Genomic DNA, 23,405 nt, shown 5'->3' on the forward strand with positions numbered 1-23,405 from the left:
AAGCTGAACGTTTCCCAATGGTGCCCCGAAACAAACCAACCCCACATAGTACATGCTGATACTTAACACAACCAAAGATCCCACAGGATATGCCAGGAAAATAAAATGGGGCGTTTTATGGGAGGTTATATTGGAGCAGAAATAATGTCCAGGTCTTCCCTCCCCATAGCTCTTCTTCTTGAACATTGTGAACAAGCAGATCTCAAACGTCGACAGACTAAGGATAAAAACTGCATCCCATCACATATTTCCAAAAGCAAGAGTTAGAACAATGTGTCCTACCTTGTTAGCTTTGTCCCAATCTGCTGCCTAAGTTCGAGCCTCTCTTCATCAGTCTGCATGGGGAGGATGTTCTTTTCCTCCAGCTCTCGCTTGGAAGGCCTGTTGCTTAGTTTGATTGCTAAAGAGTCCTTCCTGCAGACTTTCATTGCCAGGGAGCCTGTGGGAGAGAGGAGAGGCTCTGCCAAAGGAGGTGTCATCTTTTCATTACAGTGTGCAGCAGGCAAAGAAATACTAGCCAAGGGAAGATACTAGGCTCTCATTTACATTGGTATGGGCTGTGGGAAAAGGGGCGTCAATTAACTTCATGTGCTCAATTGACCTCAATTCATATCATAATAAGGAAAAGCTGAATTTGGTAGGTATACAGGAAGAACAAATTAAAATATTGCTCCATAAAGGGGAGTGGAGAAGCAGGGCTTGTTTCAGAATTGCCAGTAGCATCTGTATCTTTCTCTAGCACAGTGCTTCTGAACCACGTAAGGGAATGAATAATTCAGCCTCAGAATCTGGGCAGGCAGCAGAGCTACAGCACATGGAAAGAGAGAGGTATCTCTCTCTCTTTTGCAATGTGACATCAAGACGTCCAAGCTAGCACTAGAAGGAATCAAAACTCAATCAGAAGCACCACACAGCTCTCTGTACATCACCTGGTGCTGCTTCTCAGGCAGTGACAGTGGCAAAGACGCTGTGCAAACCAGTGGCCTTTCTCGGCTCACGCTTGCTTTCCTAGGCTTGTGCCCAAAGCAGTTTGAGCGGGGAAGAAAGACAGACACAGGCTGAGAGAGAGACAAAAACCCATGAGAGGTTTTGGGCTTTGGCAGGAGAGTCCAAGGTAGTGCAGCTCTGCTCCGTTTCTTTAAGAGCAAAGACTGCTTAATTTCACTTGCAGGGTAAGGGAGGATTCTGAGGAGATTAAAGATGCCCATTTTAAAATCTCTTTTGTGTGTGTTTTCAAAAGGGTGTTGTTTGCTTGCATTGCTCCCAGTTTTCAGAAAACAAGAAATCCAAGGGCCTGACACTTCAGCTCAACCTGCAGGATGACAACCAGTTTTGGTCTTCATGGGAGAGTCCTGTGATGCCAGCTCAGGCAGGGGATGGGTTTTCTCAGAGGTCGGGAAGGGGCTGCTCCAGACTGTAACTGAGATACAGCTATCAATTAACCTCTTCTCTTCTTATCTGAGCCCAGTTCTCTGATCATGACCCCTTCCAAAGTATGCGCAGACGTACCATTCTGACATGATTTAATACATACTATATGTAAAAGCTCTGATTCTCTATCAGTGGCACTTATTTAATCCTCTTGAAGTAACTCTATTGAGCTGATCTTGACTTTCGCCAGAGGCAGGGCTTCTCTGCACCATGGGCACTTGGGGAAGTGAATTCAGAAGTCAATTTGGAAGTGAAGTAATAAAAGCCAAAACCAGTCATTTGAATTCTCTCTGAAGAGCTACCCAGGCAGGGATTCATATGGACTAGGGAAGTCACTGTAAAGTCACACTACTTGTTATTTTGGATTAATTTACCAAGCATGCCCATGTAGTGAAGCCCTGACAGATGCAAAAGCCACAGTCAAGAAAGAAAATTCACAGGCCTTGTGTGTCCCTTGTGCATTCAGAGTAAAAATTCAATGAGAAAGGAAAAATGGCATGGGTCTTACTTGTAAATAACGAGTTATCCTCATCTTCATCTTCCTCTTCCTCCTCTTCCTGTCTTGTGTAGAGGCAGGAAGAGTCTTCGTAGTCGGTTTCATGAGGCACATTTTCTTTATTGTCATCGCATTCGATCACAACAGTTGGCACTTGTCTCATGTCTGGAAGGCCCCCAGGTCCTGTTTTTGTAACACTGTCACCTGTGTGTAAACCAGAGCTGTTGGGAAACAAAAACAAATAAATAAACTAAAGAGAACAGCTGAATGGAAGACCTGAGATGCTTCTTTCACTGTATTTAGGAAAGCAGTGGTCTTTCATCCTTTTCCGAGAAGAAACGAGGACAGAAAGATCTTCATGACCAGCAAGACATTTAATGGGTTTAAACTGAGCACACACTACATTTGAGGTGCCAGATTTGTTAGGGAGACGCAGGACAGCATGCAGGCAGCAGTACTGCCGGCCAGGACTGAGAATTAAAGATCTCCAGGGTTAGTGAGAACTGCACCAGCTACTCAAGAGCGATAAGCATGTCTTCAGCCTGCGGTGTCTGTGTGACCTCTCCGGTGGCATGCAGGCAGGCAGGAGAAAACAGCTCACCTGGATGCAATAGGTGGAGCGAGGGAGCAGGAGGAAGGAAAGGTATATATTGTAGAAAGGCAGAAGGAAACCATGCCTTCCACTCCCTGGGCAAGAATGTGTTGATTGACTTGAGAGGAAGGCAAGGGCACAACTTGCTGAAGCACATGGGACTGACAATGTGAAACTGGGCTTGGACAACAAGAGACTTTGGGAGCTGGTGAGAATAACAAGGAAGGGAGCTAAAACCTGGGAGGCTAGTTTGCTAACAGTTACATGTTGTGGGGGCTGCAGTGACGATGTCCCTTCTCCTGCCCCGGCTTCTCCCTCCGGCCAGCTGCTAGATCAACCTGAATTGGAACCAACAGCCTATTTCTTTTGTCACATAAAGTGTGATCAATGATGTCCTGCAGCTTACTAAGTTAAGACTAGTGGTCAGTACTACCACCTAGTACACCTAGGAACATGTAAATACAAGTAGGGAAACAGGAACACGAGGAGGTGAAGATCAAAGGCAAACTAAATGTGAAAGGAAAAGTCAGGAACAGAACGATGTTTCCCAATCCATTTTTATCTAATAGCTCATGTTGCTTTTCCAATGTGAAAAGAGAATGACAGACTAGCAGACAAAAATGATGGCTGCTCAGGTTTGTTTCTGAGTCAGCAGAAACTGCCCTCTCTCTTAAAGTCCCAGCTGAGGCAACAGCTATATGGGGAACATTTGCACGCTGGCCATCCTCTTTATGTCAAATTCCCATTTTACTCTCCAGAAGAACATAGATGTGAAACCAGATGTGCTGACCAAGTTGCACTTGAGACACACAAATTTTGCTCCGACCTTACTGAGCGCTGAGTAGCTTCAATTCCCTTGAATATTTTAGCCTGCTCAGAATACCAGAGGCATTCTGCATCTTGAAAAAATGTATTCTTCTTTTTAAATGATTTTCTACTGAGTCAACTTGAAACACTTCTCTTTCTTCTAACCCTGAAGTTAACACGGACTTTTAAATGGTTGCCAGATAACATCCCAGAAGGACTTTTAAAAACGTACTTCTGGGTATATAATGCTAGTCCATGATGTGTTTAAGGATTAAGGAGAAGAAAAGGCTTCAGAACCTGTAAGCAAGCCATACCGTGCTGTTATTATGATCTTCAGCTTCAAAGAAATAATTTTGTTAATTGTAACATTTACTATAGGTAAACTAACCAACAATGAGATGCATAGCTTTACTGGATGCCTTGAACACAGGAGCTCCATTTTTGTAGTGATAGTCCATGTTTTGTACCATAAAGTAAGAGAGAACTGGCTTGTGAATTTTTGTATTAGACTTCAATGAGTTTGACCCAAAAAAATTTATCCCAGAAGTAGCTCTAAAATTACGCTGCTAAATTCTCCTAATGACACATAAATGCACTACAGTCTTTAAAAACTTTCAACTAATTTAAATTTATTTATATGCTTTATGAATTTTAATTTTATGAACATTTTAATATCTGTTTTCTCTGTAACCTGCTTTTTCATAACTCTTTTAAAAAGGAAAGGTAGGAAATTAAAAAGTGTAGAATTCAATTTCCAAGAGAAACTAAATGCTGTGAAATTCTGTTAACACTGCTAAAAAAAAAGAAGGAAATAAAAACCTTCCAATAGTGAATACAACCACAGCATCATTCAGTTAATTTTAAAACAGCACATATAAAGAGAGTAAGTACAAATTCACTAAGTCCCTTCTGTAAGTATAAATGAAAGGATCAAAAAGTAGTTCGGCATCCAGGACCATTAGGCGCTGCCCTGTTCTGTGAAGGATGTATGTAGGTTACAGATGCATCCTTACGGGTGAGCACGTAGGGTAGCAGATATCAAAGCAGTTCATCAATTTAGGTTGCCAAGTAGGTATCGGATGGCAACAAGATTTACAAATTACCACAGAGGATCTTTATTTGAACTAGTGATCTAGAAATAGGCAGCTTCTCATTTCATTGTAATTCTTCTGAATCATCTACTTTCTTGATAATACTACTTTCTATTTAAAGCCCCTCATTTTTCCTGGTGTTTTGTGTTCTTCTTGATTAAAATCAGCCTCTTCCACAGCATTTTGACCAAGTCAGCTTTTGCCTAAGCAAAGCACTTCTGAAATACATGTAGTACTGCAGTATACTTAAGAAAGACAAATCAAGGTCACCGGAGATGTCCATTACGTATAAATTCCTCTGGGTCTTTAAGCAAAACCCCACATGGTCACGTGGTCTACATCACAAAAAAGATGTAGCATTTACCAAAAAGCCCACTATTGTTTCAAACAGCCCATTTTAAATCAGCTTTGTGTTTTGCAACAAAATTAGAGAACAAAGCTACAGCTAAGCAAGTACTTGTTTTAAGAAGATAAATGTATCTTAACACATAGATTTGAATAATTCATAGCTACTAGTACAAGTACTTGCAACTACTGTTGCATCATTTTTGTGTGATCAAAACAGCAGGAAAGTTGCACCATGATAGCTTACAATGTTTATAGCGAGAAAACATTTAAATAAATCAGAATTTAAGTGTATGAGTGACTCATGGTACGGACAAAATCAAAAAAGCAAAAAGTGAAATCCCGCCTGTAAAATCAAGTGGGGAAAAAAATGCATGCTTCTCATCTGTCATCCCAGGCTCTTTGATTTTGGAATAAAGAGTTACATTTTTATCAGCAGGTTTTCAGATCCACAGTACATTCTTCTGTACTTAACAGTTATAACAAAAATCTGAAAAAAACTTCAAACCATTGTATATACACTTCTATAAAACAGGCATATGTGTGAGAGAGAGAAGGCAGAGCTATAAATATTAAGTGCTTCTATCCTTAGGCAATGCTAAAGTTTAGACAAAAAGCAATTCTCTTGACAAGTTTTATGGAAGATAAATGTTTTCTGACTCAAATATGTTTTGTAAGATTTACAAGACACTGGCAGGAATGTCTAATGCATTTTATTTCATAAATCTACAGTCTGAGGCTGAACTGGGTGTACCAGAGGAACTGGTCTCACACACTGTCTTTTTGGACACAGCAATTTTTCACTGCGTCGCCAGGGATGCAATTCTAGCCTGGAGTGAGATATTGCCACTTAACAGCTCTTTAGTACATACGTTGAACAAAGTGAGGCCTTGATCCAGCTGCTAGTGTACAAGACCCCACAGAGTAATTGTAATTAATTGTTGTCTTACCAGACAGAGAACTATACAGGCAAGACAGATGAGAAGGCTATTTCAGATCAAGAAGTTGCCTCCCTAAGTCAAAATTAAAGATACGTTCCAGTGGCACAAGAGGGTTTCTAAAGCCTCGTTTGCTGCTCTTTGTGACACATGGCTTGTGGGCAGCATCTTTCTTCTCAAATTAATTTCAGTCAGGAGGGTGAAACCTGCTGTGGACTTTGGTGGCAGGGCTTATCAGCTTTTCATCAACTCTGCAAATGCATTCTGAAATGGTAAAAAATGACGCCTGAATCCAGTGTTTTACTTACGCTTGACACATGCTTTGGGCTGAAGGGGAAAGTTGTTTGCAGTAGGGCACAAATTGGCAACAGAGGTTGCAGAAAAAAGGTTATGTGGAAATTACACTCTTCTCTGTTTCAACTTAATCTATTATAAAGCTGGTAATTCATCAGGGAAAACAGAGGCAAACTGGCAGCACAAATGACATGTCATAATAGTCATACTATGACAAGGGACAGATTGCCCTTCTGACAATAGGTTATGAATATATGTTATGAGTACCAGAAAATGCTTGCAATCAGAAGTGTTAAGTGTGCAAATGAACTTAATGTTCTATAATGTCTGTAATAAAACTGAATAAAAAAAAAGCCAGGAATTAGCTGCCATTTTAAGTCATAAGAACAACTGGGACTTGAATAGCTATTACATGCTCTTAATGTACCTTAAGACATATAACGTATTAACATGCACTAGATCTAGGTGAGGCAGTAACATGCAACCGCTCCTGCAGAGGGAAAAACAGAGGCAGAGAAGCTCAGCAGCTTTCTCAAGGTCAAAGACAGCTAAATGACTTCTGGCTTCCAGGCCAGTACAGAGGGACAGCTCACTTTTCCCTGGCAAGCTTCTGGCTCATTGGCAAAGCACCGATTTCAAGTACCAGCCTTCAGATATTGTTAGACTATCTGAATTCCAGAGACCTCATCTGCGAAAGCTAAAAATCCAGATTGCTAGAGGGGGGGGGGGGATGTTTTAGTCTTTCATTCTTTGCTCCTGTCCACACTCATAGTCCTGGTAAGAGAAGAGTTTTGAAGTCTAAGAAAAGTTTACTGAGCAAAATGTGGAATTGATACAAACTGGTTATAGATGCAGTGAATATCCACGGAGTCTGGAGTTTCCACTGCACCAGGACCAAAGAAAGTAGAGACAAGGAAGAAAAAAAAAAAAAATCGAGCAGAAAACCTGATCTGCACTTGTCTACATGATCCTCCCTTATTAAAAACAAAACACTATTCTAAATAATCCCCCAAATTAGCAGACTTTGCAGAATTATTACTGCAGCACCCTGGCAATTATTCTATAAAGTTGTAGGGTTCTTTCGAGATAAAGACTGGATCAGCAAAAATAAACGCTGCCAATGAACTTAGCATTCCCCAGCAGGTACCTCAGAGACTTGTCAGGCGCTTTCATCTCCTCAAGATTATTGACCCAACAGCAGTGACCCAGTACACTGTTATCTGCAAGGCACAGTAAAGCTCAGGATGTTGCTGCATACGCTATGCATGCAACAGATGGAAGTACACTACCAAAATTTAAATAAAGGAATGAAGATCTAGGATTTTGCAGTTTTAATAGGCCCTTAAGACCTCTGGGCTGAAGTGTCCAACCACAAATACTGCAGTATGATTTCTGTTGGGTTTAATCAAGATTTTATACAATTAAGGGAAAAGAACTGCTGTCAAAAATAATAGAGAACAGCAGATTTTGGTGCAGATAATCCTGTCCCAAGTTAAATAAATATATTTCAAAAGCCTGCACAAATCTTCAAGAAAAGTTAGCAAATTTACCAAGATCACAATGTGGCCTGAAAAGGCAATTAAAAAATTTAACAGCAAGTGTCAGGTCTGCAGACCTGTGAATACTTTGACATATTTTTACCTCTAAATACTAAGAAAATAACAACTGCTGTTGCAGAGGAAACAGCTATCACCTATTTTCTCCCTTGTGAATGCAAAAGTTATTGATTTGTTTTGATAAGGAGAATAACTGAAGTACTCAATACTTTATTTCATGATTGAAATAATAGTTAATCAATGCAAAAAGGCTATGAGAAACCAACTGTCTGCAATATCATGAACTAGGATTAATTTTCATTTTAAATGTGAAATGTCAGTGCCACAACCTTTCCTTATTTTCTTCTGCAAAGAGAGGCAATTGCTTCATATTGGGAATTGCTTATCCAGTTTTTAACAAGCAGCAGAGCTACAGCGCCAAATTAATAGTTAAAACCAAACAGCATCACCTTCTTTAAATCAGTTAAACTTATTTGTAGACATAAACATGACGGATGCCTAGAAATTGGAGCATTCATTGCTGTAGGGCAACAGATGTCACAATGAAGTCATACTCGGAGATGTCACTGGGCTCAGGATAACAAAGTGCCTTCTGCATGCAGTGTGAGCCAGCCAGTAGGACATCCGACCTGTGCTGGGGATGGCATGGGCAGTGCAGCCCCAAAGGAGCCTTTGGGAGACACCAGCCACCCTCTGTGCTTGGTGCACCGAACTTTGGGGTGATGCAGATGCGTCCGATCAGCCCTGCCAGCAATGTGATAGTCAAGTGGGTAGTCACTGGGCTCAGGGAGAAATGTGAATGCTCTTTCCAGTCCTACCCCTACAGTCCTTTTACTGGTGGGAACGGGACTCCCCCCCACAGCCCTAGCAGTTTTTCCCCAGCAGAGAATGCCCCTGTGCTGCAGAAAGAATAGCCTTCCTGATGTAACCACAGAGGTCTCTCTATCCTGGTACTAAAATAAGCTGGCAGTTGCAGGACAGCCTCTGGTCCCCTGACTGTTTTTTATGCAGTAAGTAGTATCTGCCATCTCTAATCAAATTATTTTCAACTATGCAATATAATGAAGATAACATTATCACAAAGAGGTACTGCGGCAAATCATTAGGCATTTTGTCCGTAGACCAAATATTTTACCTTGCTAATAGGATGATCTGCTGCTGCTGGAACAAGCTGGGTACAAAGCTGCCCTTGGTACTAAACAGAACATGTCATTTTTTTGACTACCTTCCCTATTCTGGGACTTGCTCAGTTTTCTTCTACAAGCTGAAATAAGATTTCCAAAGCTCGTTGATCTTGCAGGCTGTGAGGACAGCCTGCATTTGTACAAGATGCTTCACTTAGCCTATTTGGGGCAGCATTCAGAGATACTCACAAGGGACAGTAATAGAAAACAGCCCAAGGTGGGTAAGGCACATCTGACCAAATGTACGGTCTTCCTCCAGATGCAAATGGCTAAGAAGGTAGCTGCTGTAGAACGGGTTAAATACTTACTTCAAGATCAAACATATAATTTAATTTAAATTAATTGAAATAATTTCAATACTGCATTAAAACACCTCTTGAGTGACTTGTTAAAGAAGTCCTCAGCAGTTGTGTTCAAGCTAATTGGCAATACTAATCAGATGCCCTGGTTGAGTGGCACATTTGGTTTTTATTGCTCTTTTATGAATCTTTCACTTCCTTACCTTGTTTTTGCTGCTTCTCCACATAACCAGAGCTCTGCAGTTACGCAGTCTGCAGTATGTATTGCAAGCCAGGCACGTCCTATTAAAATCTTCTCCACTGGCTGCATTATCTACTTCCTTGAACAGGATAACGGGGTTCAGAAAATTCAGTCTTTTTCTCCTTCCTGCCACAAACCTGTCAAACAAGCCTGGAAAGGCTCTTTCCCTGTCTCTGTTTCTCCAGCAATGACTCTGCCCTGCAGTTGTTAGACCCCAGAGGAGAGGCCTTGTTCAAGTACTATCAGCAAAACTCAAGTGGCGTTACTGACGTTAGCAGGAAAGAGTGCACATCAACATGTAATTTTAAAAGTCGATCCATTACCTTTCTAGCCTTTGCATGGTCATGGCTAGCGTTTTGTTCAGTTCCTCTATCATCCGGCACCCTGAAGGGTGAATGGGCAATGTGCTGGAACCAGAAGGCAGGTGCTGGCTGTGGCTGCCATACTGGAGCTGGTGCTGGTGAGCTGCTAATTGGGAGGGCAGGACAGTATGATGGTGCTGGGTCAAAGGCTGCTGGGAGCTCTTCTGCGTGGAATAGGATGAGAGAGGGAGGTCTGGCCCCCCTAAAGGCATGCAAATCATGACTTTCTTTGGAGGTAGTGGAGGTGACAGTTTAACTGGCATACAAGGCAGTTTCACAGGAGCGCCAGGATCTAAAACAGAAGAAAGAGAGGCCCTAGTGTTAATTTTCATGTCAGTAAGATGGAGATCACAGTATCTGCCTGGGCGAGCAAGTTGCTAGTCACCACGAGAGTGCGTACCCCTTCCCTGCTGCAACAGACAACTGCACAGCCTGTGCCCAGCATGGTCTTCAGAAAAAGTGCTGCTGTTTTGCAGCATTTCCGAATGTCACAAAAAACCATCCCAGGGCTGTGTATGTCCCTTAGGAGACACGTTAAGCAATGCTTACCAGGGCTTGTGGCACCCTTTGATGCTTTAAAGCCCTAGCCCTCCAAAACAGCCCTGCGAGGTAAGTGCAACGTCTCCTGCTCAACAGACGCACAAATAGGGGGAGAGCAATTCGGTGTCTGAAGTGACAGGGTGACTCACCATCATCACTGCTGGAGCAAAAGCTCAGGCATTCCTGGTCCTTCTCAGCCACTGCAGTGCAATTACTACAAGTCATATTTCTTACTGCTTTGTAACATGCAAAACATCTGGTGTCAAAAATCACATTACAGGGCAAGAGAGAAAAGAAATAGGCTTTGAATACTAAACAGGAGTGGTTTGGAAAAATGAAGGGTACAGGAGAAGAAAATTATAAAGGGCAGAAGACTGTTAGGACTAATGTTTTACAGAAAACTTGGCAGCCACTTTTCTCTGGACACATGAACTGAATTTTAACCTTTTTAACTCTAGGCATGTTCATTGAATCCCATAGTTGAACTACAAAGAGTCCCCTGACTTCCATGAGAAATCGAGAGGTTCACAAGCAAACCTCTCTGCCGAGACTCAACTGCAGGATGGAGATTTTTGTAGTTGCATTGTGAAATGTTTTCAGAAAGGAGAAAAAGCAACGGGAGGGCTTGCACTTCCCAAGATGGGTGTGGGAAATGGTCACAACACACACTACGAGCTAAACCGAGAGTAAATACACCGTGAGCTGCAGCTGTGAGTTTGTGTGTAGGAGGAAGGCCAGGCCCTTTCCAGCCTGGAATTCCACAGACATTTGGCTCTGCAATGCAGCTCTGCAGGCAAGGCTTGCGTGATCATTGACCTCTTGTTGCTTTACCTCACTCTCCTTGTAACATGGTAAGAGAATTGAAGGGCCAGCATCTTCTTTTGACCCAACAAAGCTTGGGAGTAAGACATTGCTCTTCATGTTTCAAAGGTCATCACCCTCCGGAGCGATACCAGATTTCTCAAGTCCTTTTCCAGATGGTTCTTTTTAGTACAAACTATGCTTTCCACCCTCCTGGCCTATTTTGGATATTGGCTGTATTAGTACCCATATCTAATAGCCAGGGTGCCTGAAGTTGATGCTATAACTTTCAAGCACTAACACTTCTGGAAAATTATTAAGGATAGTAATGTGGAAAAAGACCATGCACAGAGCTAAGCTCAGATACGCCATGAGACTTTTTAGTGCTAGTCATAGCTTCATTGCATCCACTGCATCTACTTCATACTAGTGCTTTTACCACTTTAGAAACAACACACTGACAGTAAGTCTTCCATTTCTTCAAAGGACTTATAGGCTAATGACACAGGAGAGGCAAAGGGTGTGCAAAGACGAAGCAGAGGCATGGAGAGAAATGTCCACATTGCAGAGTGGGAGAGTTATAAAGAGTAGAATCCAAGCCTTTTGGCTTTCAATGCAATATCGCATCCACTCGACATGTTGTCTCTCAAAGGCAAAAATTCTTCTGATGGCTCCACCAAGGCTGAAATCTGACTGATGGGATTGCCAAAGCAAAGGGCACTGCCCTCTCCTCTAAAGCGGATTGCCTTCTGTACAGTAGAAAAAAAAGACTTTCAGGATTTTCTATTCAAGCACAGGAAGGTCTCCAAGTTACCGTGTTTTTCTTACATCCGCATTATCTGTGTACATTTCCTCTTTGTATCCTGCATAAAAGAACACACCTCTTCAAGAAAAGGTAAATAACAGAGAGAGTAAATTGTATAGAGCCCTGAGAATAAGGCTCCTATGGGATTTATAGTAACAAAGTGTTTTCATATATTTGTTCTGCAGGCACTTTCACTTCTAGAGCTGGTCCTGAATTACAAAGCCTCCATTGAGATCTGCAATTCCATTTTGTAAAGCGCAAGTCTGACTGCTGGTTTTAGATCCTCTTCTGCTGTATCTCAATTAAAGTCCTCGTTTGACAGTGCCTGTGCCTGGACGTCCCACCACTCTGTGTATGATGCCTGGGAGCCATCCTTAATAGTGAATTCAAAGAGATCCCAATGGCAGGCATCTCTTGCTTGTGACAAAAGAGTAACTGCGAGTATCAGCTGGGCCCGCTGCCTTCTGTGATCCTGAAGATTAGAGGTACATTAGATGTTGGGAGCGAGTATCACGTGCCAAATGGTTCCGGTATAAAGCAAACAGGAACACTTCTATCTTTCTTCTAAAATATAGTGAAAATTTATTTCTTTTCTTCAAGCATTCATCTAGCAGAGTTCTGACACGGGCACTGCAGCATTGGAGTTGTACAGGAGAACAAGTCTGGCTTAATTATCTTGAGTAACCACATACTCCATCATGAATTAGATGTGCATACTCTGGTTCCCACTCTTCACAACAGAGGTATGGACCTTTAGTTTCTTCTTAAATTTAAAGAAATCCTTCACATCAACGTGTTTTCAGTGGTATCACAGCTAGGTGACTCTACTTCCACTGGAAACCTGCCAAAAATATTCTCCATTATTTTTAACATAAGGCTTTATTCAGACCAACTGTGTGTCACACCCAGGTTCTTGAATCTGTCTGAATATGGTCCTAATACCTAAATAGAGCCTTGGGAATGAACCAGAGGCATTAAATCTACTTGTCTGCCCTTCCTCTTCTACTTGGCTGTTAAAAAACGATGGCTAAAAGGAGAACGACTGCAATGGGAGGACAGTTCGATCCATTTGCTCAGAAACATAACGGTATATCCACACCGACATCAGTAACGGAGACCTTGTACTGCGAGTTTTGGTGCATGGTCAGATCAGTGAGTGTGCTGAGCAGCTAGGGCCTTGCTCAAATCCATGGGCTCCAGGCATGCACTTGGAAACCGTGCTACATCATCTGGAGTAAAGGAGGGAACAACTTCTCCCTGCGTGTAAAAGTGAGATGACTACATCTTACAACTTGTTTCTCTGTTTGTTTTAATTTTACAATATATGTGATATATGAATCAGGGATGGAAACAGTTATTGTCTCCAGCATGGAATATCCATCAGACATGGACGTCTGTAGATGAGTAAGAAGCTGGACAGCAGAAATATAAACAAGGAATCTGTGATAAGTGTCTTCTCAGTGGAACATTACCGGAGTCTTAAATCACTGCACAAAGCACTCGTGACAGAAAAGAAGCAAACTGTGTGAAGCCAGGTGTGCAACTCTGATTAATCTCTTTTGGCTGAGGTTCTTCATGCTCAAGGGAATAATGAGCAATTTTGCAAGACGTTGGCTCTCAGCGGGGTTGTGACCACTCAGCACTGTGCGTGGTTAAGTAATAACTGTGCCAGAACTGATGAAAGCGATGTTAGGCATCAACCTTCCCACTGCTGATGACAATAAATTACTTAAAAGATAGTTGTGGTTGCCACAATATTTGCTGCACATTACACCTTTGACAAGCAGGTCAGCCCTTACCCCTTCCACATCGATCATTTTGCTAATACCTACAGTTGGTAGCGTTTCCTTTTGGGTTTTTAGGAGATAGATAAATGGACTTCTATTTGCTGCATGGAAGGTTTGTTCATGCATGGCTCTTCTGACGTGCTTGTGGTACACCGGGGCTGCACACAGCACACCTCGTCCGATGCTTCCTAGACACTGAACGTGGCTGGAGAGTTGGTCAGCCCACGTTGCAGATACAGCTGTTGCAGATAGGGTGCTGGGAAGGTCTGGAAGTATGGCAGCACATGTTGCTGCAGTAGGGCTGGTAGAAAAGCTCATTTAGATCCCCAGATTCTGCCCTGGCACAACTGCTGCATGAAGACACTGGGTGGGCCTGGGAATCCTGGGCTTGTGGCAGAGCTGGCTGTGTTTGTCATCCTGCCAGTGGCAGAAATGCTCTTTCTGGACTTCATGTGACACCAAACAGGAGCCAGCATCATACCCTGACGGCAAGGAAGGCCAACAACCTCCTGAGTTGTATGGATAGAAGCACAGCCAGGAGTTCAAAGGATTATTCACCTTCTATTCAGCACTCAGACTGCGTCTAGATCGCTGTGCCAAGCTAACTTACCAGGAAAGTAACTTTCCAACTCCCAGGAAAGACATCAAAACCCCAGAACGAGCTGAGCAGAGGGCCACCGCAATGGTTGAGGGCACCTGGCCTGTAAGGAGAAGCTGAGAGACTGGGGCTTGTTCAGCTTGGAGAAAAGAGGGCTGCAAGGGGAACAGCTAACAGCAGCCTCCAGTACCTGTGAAGAGGTTCTGAGTAAGGTGAGGCCAGGCTCTTCACAGCGGTCCATGGTGGGAGGAGGAGAGACAGTGGGCAAAGACCGAGACAAAAGAGGTTCAAGACTGGGTTATAAGGAAAATGTTTTCTCCCATGAGAAGAGCCAAACAGTGGAGCGGGTTTTCCCAGGCAGGTTGTGCAGCTGGCATCCTTTGAGGTTTTCAGGACCCAGCTGGACAAAACCCTGAGTAACCTGGTCTGATCCTGCTTTGAGCAGAGGTTGGACTAGAGACTTGCTGGCGTTCCTTCCCTCCTGAATGACCTTATAGGGTGACCTTTGCTGTACTATATACAACAAGTAATACAACTCGTCATAGAGTTAACCAGTTACTCTTCAAATTCCATCCTAGTAATTAATTTTGTACATTAATGGGCTAAAAAAAAAAGGGGCAGATCCCAGTGTGGCCTGCTGAGGGAGCTCCATGGTGGAAATGAGGTGATGTGCCTGATATTTGCTGGTAGCGTTTGGACAAGTAACTTCCACTTTTTCAGGTCTTCTCTCCGGGAATCACTTGTGCCTGAACAGCGAGGGTCTCTTTTCTTATTTCAACGAGTTTCTGAACTTGTCTTCATAAAGACAAGTTAAAAACTGTTCTCAAAGATTTGCCATGCATCTCCAGGGAAGATTTGAGACAGAAATTCTTTGCTGTTCTTCTGCACCACGTATGCATCCAAGGTTCAAGTTGAATTTGCAGCACACAAGCAAAGCATGCTTAGCCTAAAGGTTGAAATGTACAGCTCTGCCTAAATTCCCATGCAGAGCCTTGAAGAGGGTTTCAAAGACGAGAAGATGTCCTGATGCCTATACGTGCTAGGCACTCCGCCCTCCAGGTAGCAGCATGCAGAGGAAGGATGGAAAGAGCAACCTGGGGTGCTGCCCCTGGGGGTGCCGGTGAAGAAGAACTGCTTTTGCTCTGCTGCTTCTCTTTCAAGCACCACAGTGAAAAAAGAATTGTCCATTGCCCCCCGCCCCCCGCCCCCCCCCCCAGGAATGCAACCTGTCTTCACGAACACAGCCTGCCAGAGGTACCATCACAGAGGAGGAAGGTTGTGGATAATGTCTTGGGCTCACCTACAGAGAAGCCTTCTGAGACACACGTGACTTGCATCACAAAATACTGCAGAGAGTATTTACTGGATAAATTGTAGTTGTAAATACTTTTATAATGCTGTAACTAATGACCAGCTGTGTTGTGGCAATGCAGCAGGACACCAGGCATGCATGTTCTCAAACTTCATCCTTGGCCTGTCTGCATTACCAGAAGTAAATTTTGGGGACTTGTTAGATTTCCTACTCTGTTAAATGTTTGCCTCTAATCATGAATAGCTCTTACTTTACAGAGACATAACTAGAAAGCACAATCTCAGAACAAAAAATGTGCTATGCCTGTCCTCAAAATCTTGAATGAAGCAAGCAAGAAAATGCAAAAGGGTCTTCAAAGCTTAAATACAATAGCTGAGTGGCCAGGTATGACCAAGGCTATGCCCTACTGTAGTATTAGGCTAAATCTGGGCTCAAATACACCCAGGTGTTGCTGAGATCCCAGCTTAGCAGCATATATTTTGCTCTCTGATGTTTCAGCAGACTTCATGGGTTACTGGCAATTCAGTTGTTTGAATGCAGAATATCTGATTAATTTCAGAAAACATCTGTGCTGGTGAGAAGTAACAGCTTAATGAATCAAGATCAAAAGGAGCTTTACACCACTGGGGTATGTTGTCTATCAAATCAGATATGACCAGTCTTCTTGTCACTTTTGGCCATTAAAGATTTTATGATAATCTGGGGACTTGACCCCAGTAGTCCAATTAAATTTTGTCCCAGTTGATTATTTCAGCTTCTCCTTCATTTTCAATGGAGTGGGCTGCGAGTGTTGTCCTAAACGCCTGGGTTCTGTAGGTGGATACTTGAGAATTAAAATGATGAAAGAAATGCTGTGCATGAATGTTGTCTAATAATAATAATCATATCTGAAATCCAGTAGAAGGCTCACCAGGAGGTGACTGGCCAACAGAAAACGCAGAGCAGTGACACAACGGTATCAAAACAGTTAAGGATCCTGTTTTTCTCCCAGGGTTGCCTGTCTTCTAGGGCTGTGTGGGTGCTTCCACACCCAGTGCTGTGATGGGGGTGTTCCCTGAGGAGGCAGCATCATCGAGAGCATGGGCGGCGGCGTGAGGCAAAGCACACAGCATCTTCCGCAGCAACGGTGGCACCATTCCCAGTGGCTGTTCTGCAGTCTGCTCTTGGCTCTGTCCCTGTTTCTGCACTGTCCCGTCCCCACAGTACCTCAGCCTTGGGAAGAAGCATGCCAAGGCTGTGTGATTTGTATTTGCTAGAGGCAATTCTCTCTTCCTTTCACCTTTAAAATGGATTTTTTCTTTTCATTCTCCCCAAAATTAAATGTGCTCTTACATGTTTATTTTATGCCTGATCTTTTATGTGCATTTCTTATCAAGGGAAAGGCCAATCTTTGTCTTGGCAAAGCCAGATAGATATTTGAGATGGTTCATAAATGCTTTCAGAGGTGAGGAATGTTTCTTTTTCCATATCTAAAACCTGTTTTATGTCCTTTGCCAAACCCTGAAAGTCAGTGTTTGTGCCTTTATTGAAGAACTTTGGGATAAGTTCAGAGCAAGACGGTGGTCAGACTCAAAGGAAGCTTTTCTTTCCTCAAGTTTTGCATTTAAAATAATTGTTTTTTTCCTTTTTGCTGCTGACCATGCCTGTAGTAATTTTATAATATATGTTTGTATAAAACATATTTCTATTAAGTAAATGTACATAATTACACATACGCATGCATATATATGTATCTGAAGACAGAAGAGGTGCTTCTGCATTTTCAGATGTGTACCTGAACCCTTCACAAGATCACATCTCCCCCTCGCAGTCTTCTGAAACAGAGCTACCAGACCATTTAATGACCATCACTCCCCACCAGCCATGCCCAGTCTGTCTTAGTTTGTCCTTCAACCTTCTCACAAAATCTTCACAGAAAAATGTGTATGCAACAAGAACGGAAAAATCTTCACCTCAAATGCCAGAATTCAGATTTTACTTGTTTTCTCACACACAACCTGAGGATGTCTCTGGAGTAATTAGTAAAACAATAGCATTAATTCTGCTTCTCACTGATGAGGGTGCTTCACTAGGATTGATTGCTCATTTCCAAAGATTATACACAGCTAAAGTAATTACCAGTGGAGAACACAAGGCACTGACTAATATGTATATCTTTTAGACCACCAAAGTAAATGGACCCTTAAGACTAAGTTTAATACTTTTACTTACAAGGTATGTATAAATGAGGCTTTCAGTTCCACCAGGATTAACTGTCAATTAAACTAGAGCCCTATGACTAGATCTGAATCTCTGCTCCTTTCCCCTCAGGGTTCTGTATATGTGCGTACAAGAGTCTGTCTATATGCACATACAAGAGATTATTTAGGAACTGGATGACAGACCACTAAAGGCCACCACAAAGTCTGAGAAGCCACAGTTCTGCCTCACTTTCATTGGAAAGTTGTTACCATCAAGCAATTGACTGACAGCTTGAGCCTGATTCTACTTCACAGAAAATTTCCAGTTGCAATAAAACCCCACACCAGAAGCCCTGATCCTTTGATCCTCCTGCTATCTCTCACAGAAGAAAGGCTTATGAATGAGGACATTTAGTACCTGAGTTTTTTCCTATGCTATTCTTATTTTTTTATTTCTTCCATGTTGGCCTAATTTCTGAGCAGCTTCTTTTAATTGGGACGAAGTGTTAGGGGAGATCATAGGAAGCTGGTTTTGTCCTCACCTGAAGCCATTAGCACCGCTGCCTGGCTTTGCAGGCTGAAGAGCTGCCCATTCAGTTTGTAGGATAAGGCAAAACGTTAACTATTATGTGTAGATTTTGGCAGGCAAGAAAGTAAAGAGGTTTCACATAAAATGAACGAAACTATACAGAACAAAACTGTGTGGTCATCCAAACAGAAACATGAAGACACTACGTAGAGAGAGAGAAAACCAGAACATGCTCTTTCCTAATAAGCTCTTTCCTGATATATATCTTAACCTGAATAAAATGGGTATTACATGTCAGGGAAAAAAACAAACCCGAAACAAACTAGAATGTAGTAATGTGGGCTGAGCATCTCACATCAGCTTTGAAAATACCAGAGCAGCATTAACACAAAAAACCTGACCCAGTGAGGAGAGCGGTAGCTGCCCCAGTACGGAGATGCACCTCACCTCGTCTTGAACTCAGGATTTTGAGGTGCTGCCTCCTGGGCAGCAGCTGCAGTTACCAGCAGACTGTTCAAAAGGTGCAGCCAAGCATTTAGGAAACCTTTTTTGGTCTGCGTAAACATAGCCATCCTTTGCTGCAGTGTTCTAAATGACAGACTTGAGAGAGGAGAGCCACCAGTCCTCCTTCCACATGTACCTAGAGCTTTGAATCCCAAAGAACCTTGTGGAAACGTCTGGAACGCAAAAAAGGAGCCTGTATTGTCTACTGTTGCTAGCTGCTGTGCAGTGAGAGATGAACTGCAGCATAAACTGCAGCACACCAACCCCCTGGGCACTGGGCCCTGGTGCTGCCCATCATCACCAGGACTCACCAGTGGGAGGGGAGCAGTCAGAGCAGGGGTGGGAAGGGGGAGCAGCTGGGCAGGCAGTGTGAGCAGGGAAGCAAAATGGCAAGAAGCCATGGGACAGAATGGCCTGTGTGAGGATCAAGGGGGCAAGTAAAAGACAAACACATGGGAAGATACAGGGTGTGCGCAGGGAGTGGAGAAGCAACAAAGGGCGAAAGGAGAAAGCAAAACTCTTCCTTTGCCCTCAGCTCTCACCTCTTTTCTCATTAAAGGCATTTAAAGACATCCTAGTATTTTTCTGACACTTCCTTTCCCATCAAAGCACATCCTGCAATTTTGGCGGTGATGGTAGGTCTTGATGAGTAGGAGTGAGGAGGGTTAGGAAACACAGCGGCAGTCTTAGGTGATTACAGCTGAGAGGGGAAGTGCCCTGAAGTAACCTTGACGAAGGTATAGTCTGAAGATGCTTCGTGATCCCTGCCCTCGGTACCAGACAGATACATCACCGGTACACACCACAACTCGTGCAAACAGCGTTACAGAAGGAGGAAGGACGGGAGAACCTTGCTGGAAGGGCATGTCTTTCCTAGAAGGGAAATGGTGGTGCTGAGGGTCCAGGAACACCTACTTACCAGTTAAGTGGCTGGCAATCCTGGCAATAGGTTTAGGAGGCAGGGCAGGGGGCTGTTTGAGGAGGGACAACTGTTTCACTGGGGTGTCCTCATGGTCTCCAGGGAAAGCGGCAGATTTTTTGGGGGGAAGTAGCAGGACTGGCTTAGCTGTAGGATCTTGGGACAGGAGGACGCCGGATTCATTGGATGTGGGGCTCTCTTCAGACACTGGAGGACACAACCACATCATAGACGCAACAACGTTACGAGCAAAGCAGCAGCGGATACAGCCGTAGTAAGATGAGAAAAGCAACGCAACAATGCAGATTAAGAACGACTAATAGATTTCACTCAAACATCGTATAACATAGAAAGTAGAGGAGGAAGAAAGAGAGAAAAAGAGAAAGAGTAACACACATCTACACAACAGCCAAATTTCCCATTACCTCTGACAGAAGCCAGCTCCCTTCTGCCAGGCTGGGACAAATTCCCACATCTTGAACACAAGTCAAGAGGCTTAAAATGTCACATCTCAGATGGTCTGTCACCACAGCTTGCCCAGGACCAGATATGTTAGCAGGTGGTATCTAAACTTATCCTACACATGTAAAAGCACCTCACGGGGCTTACTCCATTTCAGAGAGGCTGCACAGCTGTGTGAGATCATGGATGAACACTTCCACAAGTGGCTTCAGTTGAGTTTACTTCACTCGACCTTTGGCCACAGCTCTCAGCATGAAGTGCTGCAGGAAGAGGAGCTAACCTAGATGTACAGCATTGCTGTGCTTCTGCATGGGCTGGGGAAGAAGCGCAGATGGCCTCACCTAGGGCAGGGCAGGGCAGCTGGCTGTGTTAGCTACTGGAAGATGCATGGTGCGAATGCCACCCAACACCACGCGGCAGCTGAAGGGCATGATGTTGTACCCTAGGGTTTAAAAACGTCAGCTCTCTGTCCTAGAGCTCATTGGCACAGCTGAGACATAGCTGGAGAGTTAGGAATCTGCTCTAAAATGCTCACAAAGGGCAGGGACTTTGCCTTGCTCACAAAGAGGTTACTTGTGTAGAAGTGGAGTTTACTTCTACGCCGAGTCAGTCAAAATTTCTCATGGAGCATCCAGTAACAATCTGTATGCTGTCACCTTCTCCACCAGAAAACTTTCATCTTCGACAAGGATATTTCAGGGCTAGACACCATGTGTTAGAAGTCAAAAACTTGTTTCAAACAGCTTAGAGTACCTACATCATAATGTAAATGAGACATTACCTGTCCCGTCCATGATCTCTGTGGTTGGGAGCACCTCGTATGAGCAAGGTTCCCCAGGTGCTGGAACAGACTCCAGTTCTGCTAGGGCTGGCAGGGATACCTGGCTGGAGCTCAGCACTTGCCCAGAGCCCAGAGGCTGCCCATTCTCCAAAGCTCCTTCTTCATTTGGTATGGAAAGTTCCCCATCTGTTTATAGTTGGAGGAAAGCAGAATGACAACAGAAGACACATAAATAAGATGCAGAAAGAATTCAAAATGAAATTTGCTATATCCATGAGCTTGCTTGCAAATGAGGAACTTGAACTGAGATCCTGTATGTATACCTGTATTGGGTTTGTGTGGCAAGGTTTTGGTGGCAGGGTGACTACAGGGGTGGCTTCTGTGAGGAGCTGCCAGAAGCTTCCCCCGTGTGCAATGGAGCCAGTGCCAGCCAGCTCCCAGATGGACCCACCGCTGGCCAAGGCTGAATCCATCAGTGATGGTGGTAGCGCCTCTGGGACAGCATGTTAAGAAGGAAAAAAAATCCAAAAATCTGTGCCAGTGGGAGAGAGGAGTGAGACTGTGAGAGCGACAGCCCTGCAGCCCCCCAGGCCAGGGCAGGAGGAGGCAGGGGGGCTCCAGGCGCTGGAGCAGAGGTTCCCCGGCAGCCCGTGGTGAAGCCCCCAGCCGGGCAGGCTGTGCCCCCAGCCCGGGGAGCCCCCGGGGGAGCAGATCCCCCCCCGCAGCCCGTGGGGACCCCACGCCGGGGCAGGGGCAGGAGGTGAGGAGCCCCCCGAGGGGCAGGAGCAGCAGGGACAGCTGTGATGGACTGACCGCAGCCCCCATGCCCCGTCCCCTGCGCCGCTGGTGGGGAGGGGGGACAGAAATCGGGGGTAAAGTTAAGCCCGGGGAGAAGGGAGCGGGGGGGAAGGTGTTTTAAGGTTTGATTTTATTTCTTGTTATCCTACTCTGATTTGATTGACAATAAATTTAATTAATTTTCCCCAAGTCGAGCCTGTTCTGCCCATGACGCTAATGGCTGAGTGATCTCCCTGTCCTTATCTCATCCCACAAACCTTTCGTTATATTTTCTCTTCCCTGCCCAGCTGAGGAGGGGAGCGATAAAGTGGCTTTTCCAAGCACCCGGCCTCCAGCCAGGGTCAACCCACCACAATGCAGAAGACACAGGGATAAGGATCAAACCAATATGGTTTGTATCTCAAAAACACAACTTGTGCAGAGCAATTATTGGAGATGTCCAACTGTGATGCTTTGTCCACAACAGTTTCAGGGAAGTCTGTTGGCATTCCACTTGCCTTCAGGGGTTATTAAGATGTGGGAAAGGTCTGCCACATATCTGTGTTGACCCTTTGCTTACCCTAGGACTGTCATTATGATCCATGGTCTAAGCTGGATGGTTCCTGGCCATCCTCCACCCATGGGGCCAGGTGGCCCCACCCAGGGCCGCAAAATGTCTTTTCCCTCTGTCTCTGTTAAAGCTGGGAAGTCAGGAATGAGAAAGGGCTGGAACTGAAGCTACAGAGCTTTCTTAAGGAATTCTAATACATACAGTACATAATTTATAATATTTTAATAATAATAACAAGAATTACTCTCTTCCCTTACACCAATTTTTATGCAGTAAGGGACACAAACAAAATCACAGAAGTATGTCCCTATTTTACACACAAATAAAAACATTACAGCTCCCAGCATCAAGATTTTAAGTAAGGCACAGAATAATTTTTGTAGTTGCCTGGTATAAGATCTTGACACTGGGATATAGCAGATTCCATTTAGAAAGTCTGTTTTTAAAGTTATTAATATCTCCTCTATCTGAGCAAAATTTCTGTAACAGCAGCTGGTAGGTTCTTTCCTATTAAACGCCACTTCACGTTAGAAATAATAAAGAACAGAAGCAAGGGATCAGATCATTCTCTGTGGTGTCAACCTGCATGATTTTTATCTCAGAACTTGTTACGCACAGCACTCTGGTACCTGGAGGCAATGACTACACGGATATCTCAATTACAATTTTATAAAGCAAAGTGTTCAGCCCCTATGGTTATGAGTGGAAGCCTGAAAATACAACCGGAATGTGACCTGTGAGGCTAAGAACCAACAGGCAAATAATCGGAGCCTAATTTTAGCATGCATTTAAATTATTTTTTAAGTCTAATTCAGGATTTCAGGATCTGGTTCTTGATTTTTGGGCACCTCTGATTAGCCCTATTACTGCTCAATGTACTGAGCAGAGACGTCCATCGTTCAGGTGAGTGCACGTTTTCCCCTCACAGGGCTAAGAACTGCAAAACGCTTTGGCAAACAATACTGAAAAAAGAAAAAGTCTCATTTAGGTGTTAGGACACAGCAATTAAAAGTCTGAAAGCATGCCAGCTGATACGTATTCTATGTTGCTGCCTTTTAAATTTTCTGCACGGTGAGTGAAGATGGTCTCCTACTTATTTTGGAATTATTAGAAGTACCAAGGTCTTGACTTTCTTGTTTTTGTTGGAGATTTTTGAAGACCTAGAGCGCTATTAAGGTACACGGTCACATCGTACTAAAGTGA

The 23,405-nt window shown here is 43.7% G+C and overlaps 1 protein-coding gene across 5 annotated transcripts in view; it reads right to left on the reverse strand.

Annotated features, from left to right (window-relative positions):
• Positions 1 to 23,405, reverse strand: part of PHACTR1 (phosphatase and actin regulator 1) — a 303,507-nt gene that overhangs the window by 50,694 nt on the left and 229,408 nt on the right. For 3 of the 5 annotated variants that reach the window (XM_040586599.1, XM_040586598.1, XM_040586601.1), the window contains exons 4-8: positions 20,855 to 21,040; positions 19,612 to 19,818; positions 9,598 to 9,928; positions 1,940 to 2,148; positions 283 to 439 (exon numbers count right to left, since the gene is read on the reverse strand). In XM_040586599.1, coding sequence (XP_040442533.1) covers positions 283 to 439; positions 1,940 to 2,148; positions 9,598 to 9,928; positions 19,612 to 19,818; positions 20,855 to 21,040 — 1,090 coding nt within the window. The remainder of the gene's footprint in view (positions 1 to 282; positions 440 to 1,939; positions 2,149 to 9,597; positions 9,929 to 19,611; positions 19,819 to 20,854; positions 21,041 to 23,405) is intronic. The other 2 variants (XM_040586602.1, XM_040586600.1) reach the window with 1 other exon arrangement.

Source organism: Falco naumanni, chromosome 3 (assembly GCF_017639655.2).
Source record: "Falco naumanni isolate bFalNau1 chromosome 3, bFalNau1.pat, whole genome shotgun sequence".
In the NCBI taxonomy this organism is placed as follows: Eukaryota; Metazoa; Chordata; class Aves; order Falconiformes; family Falconidae; genus Falco; species Falco naumanni.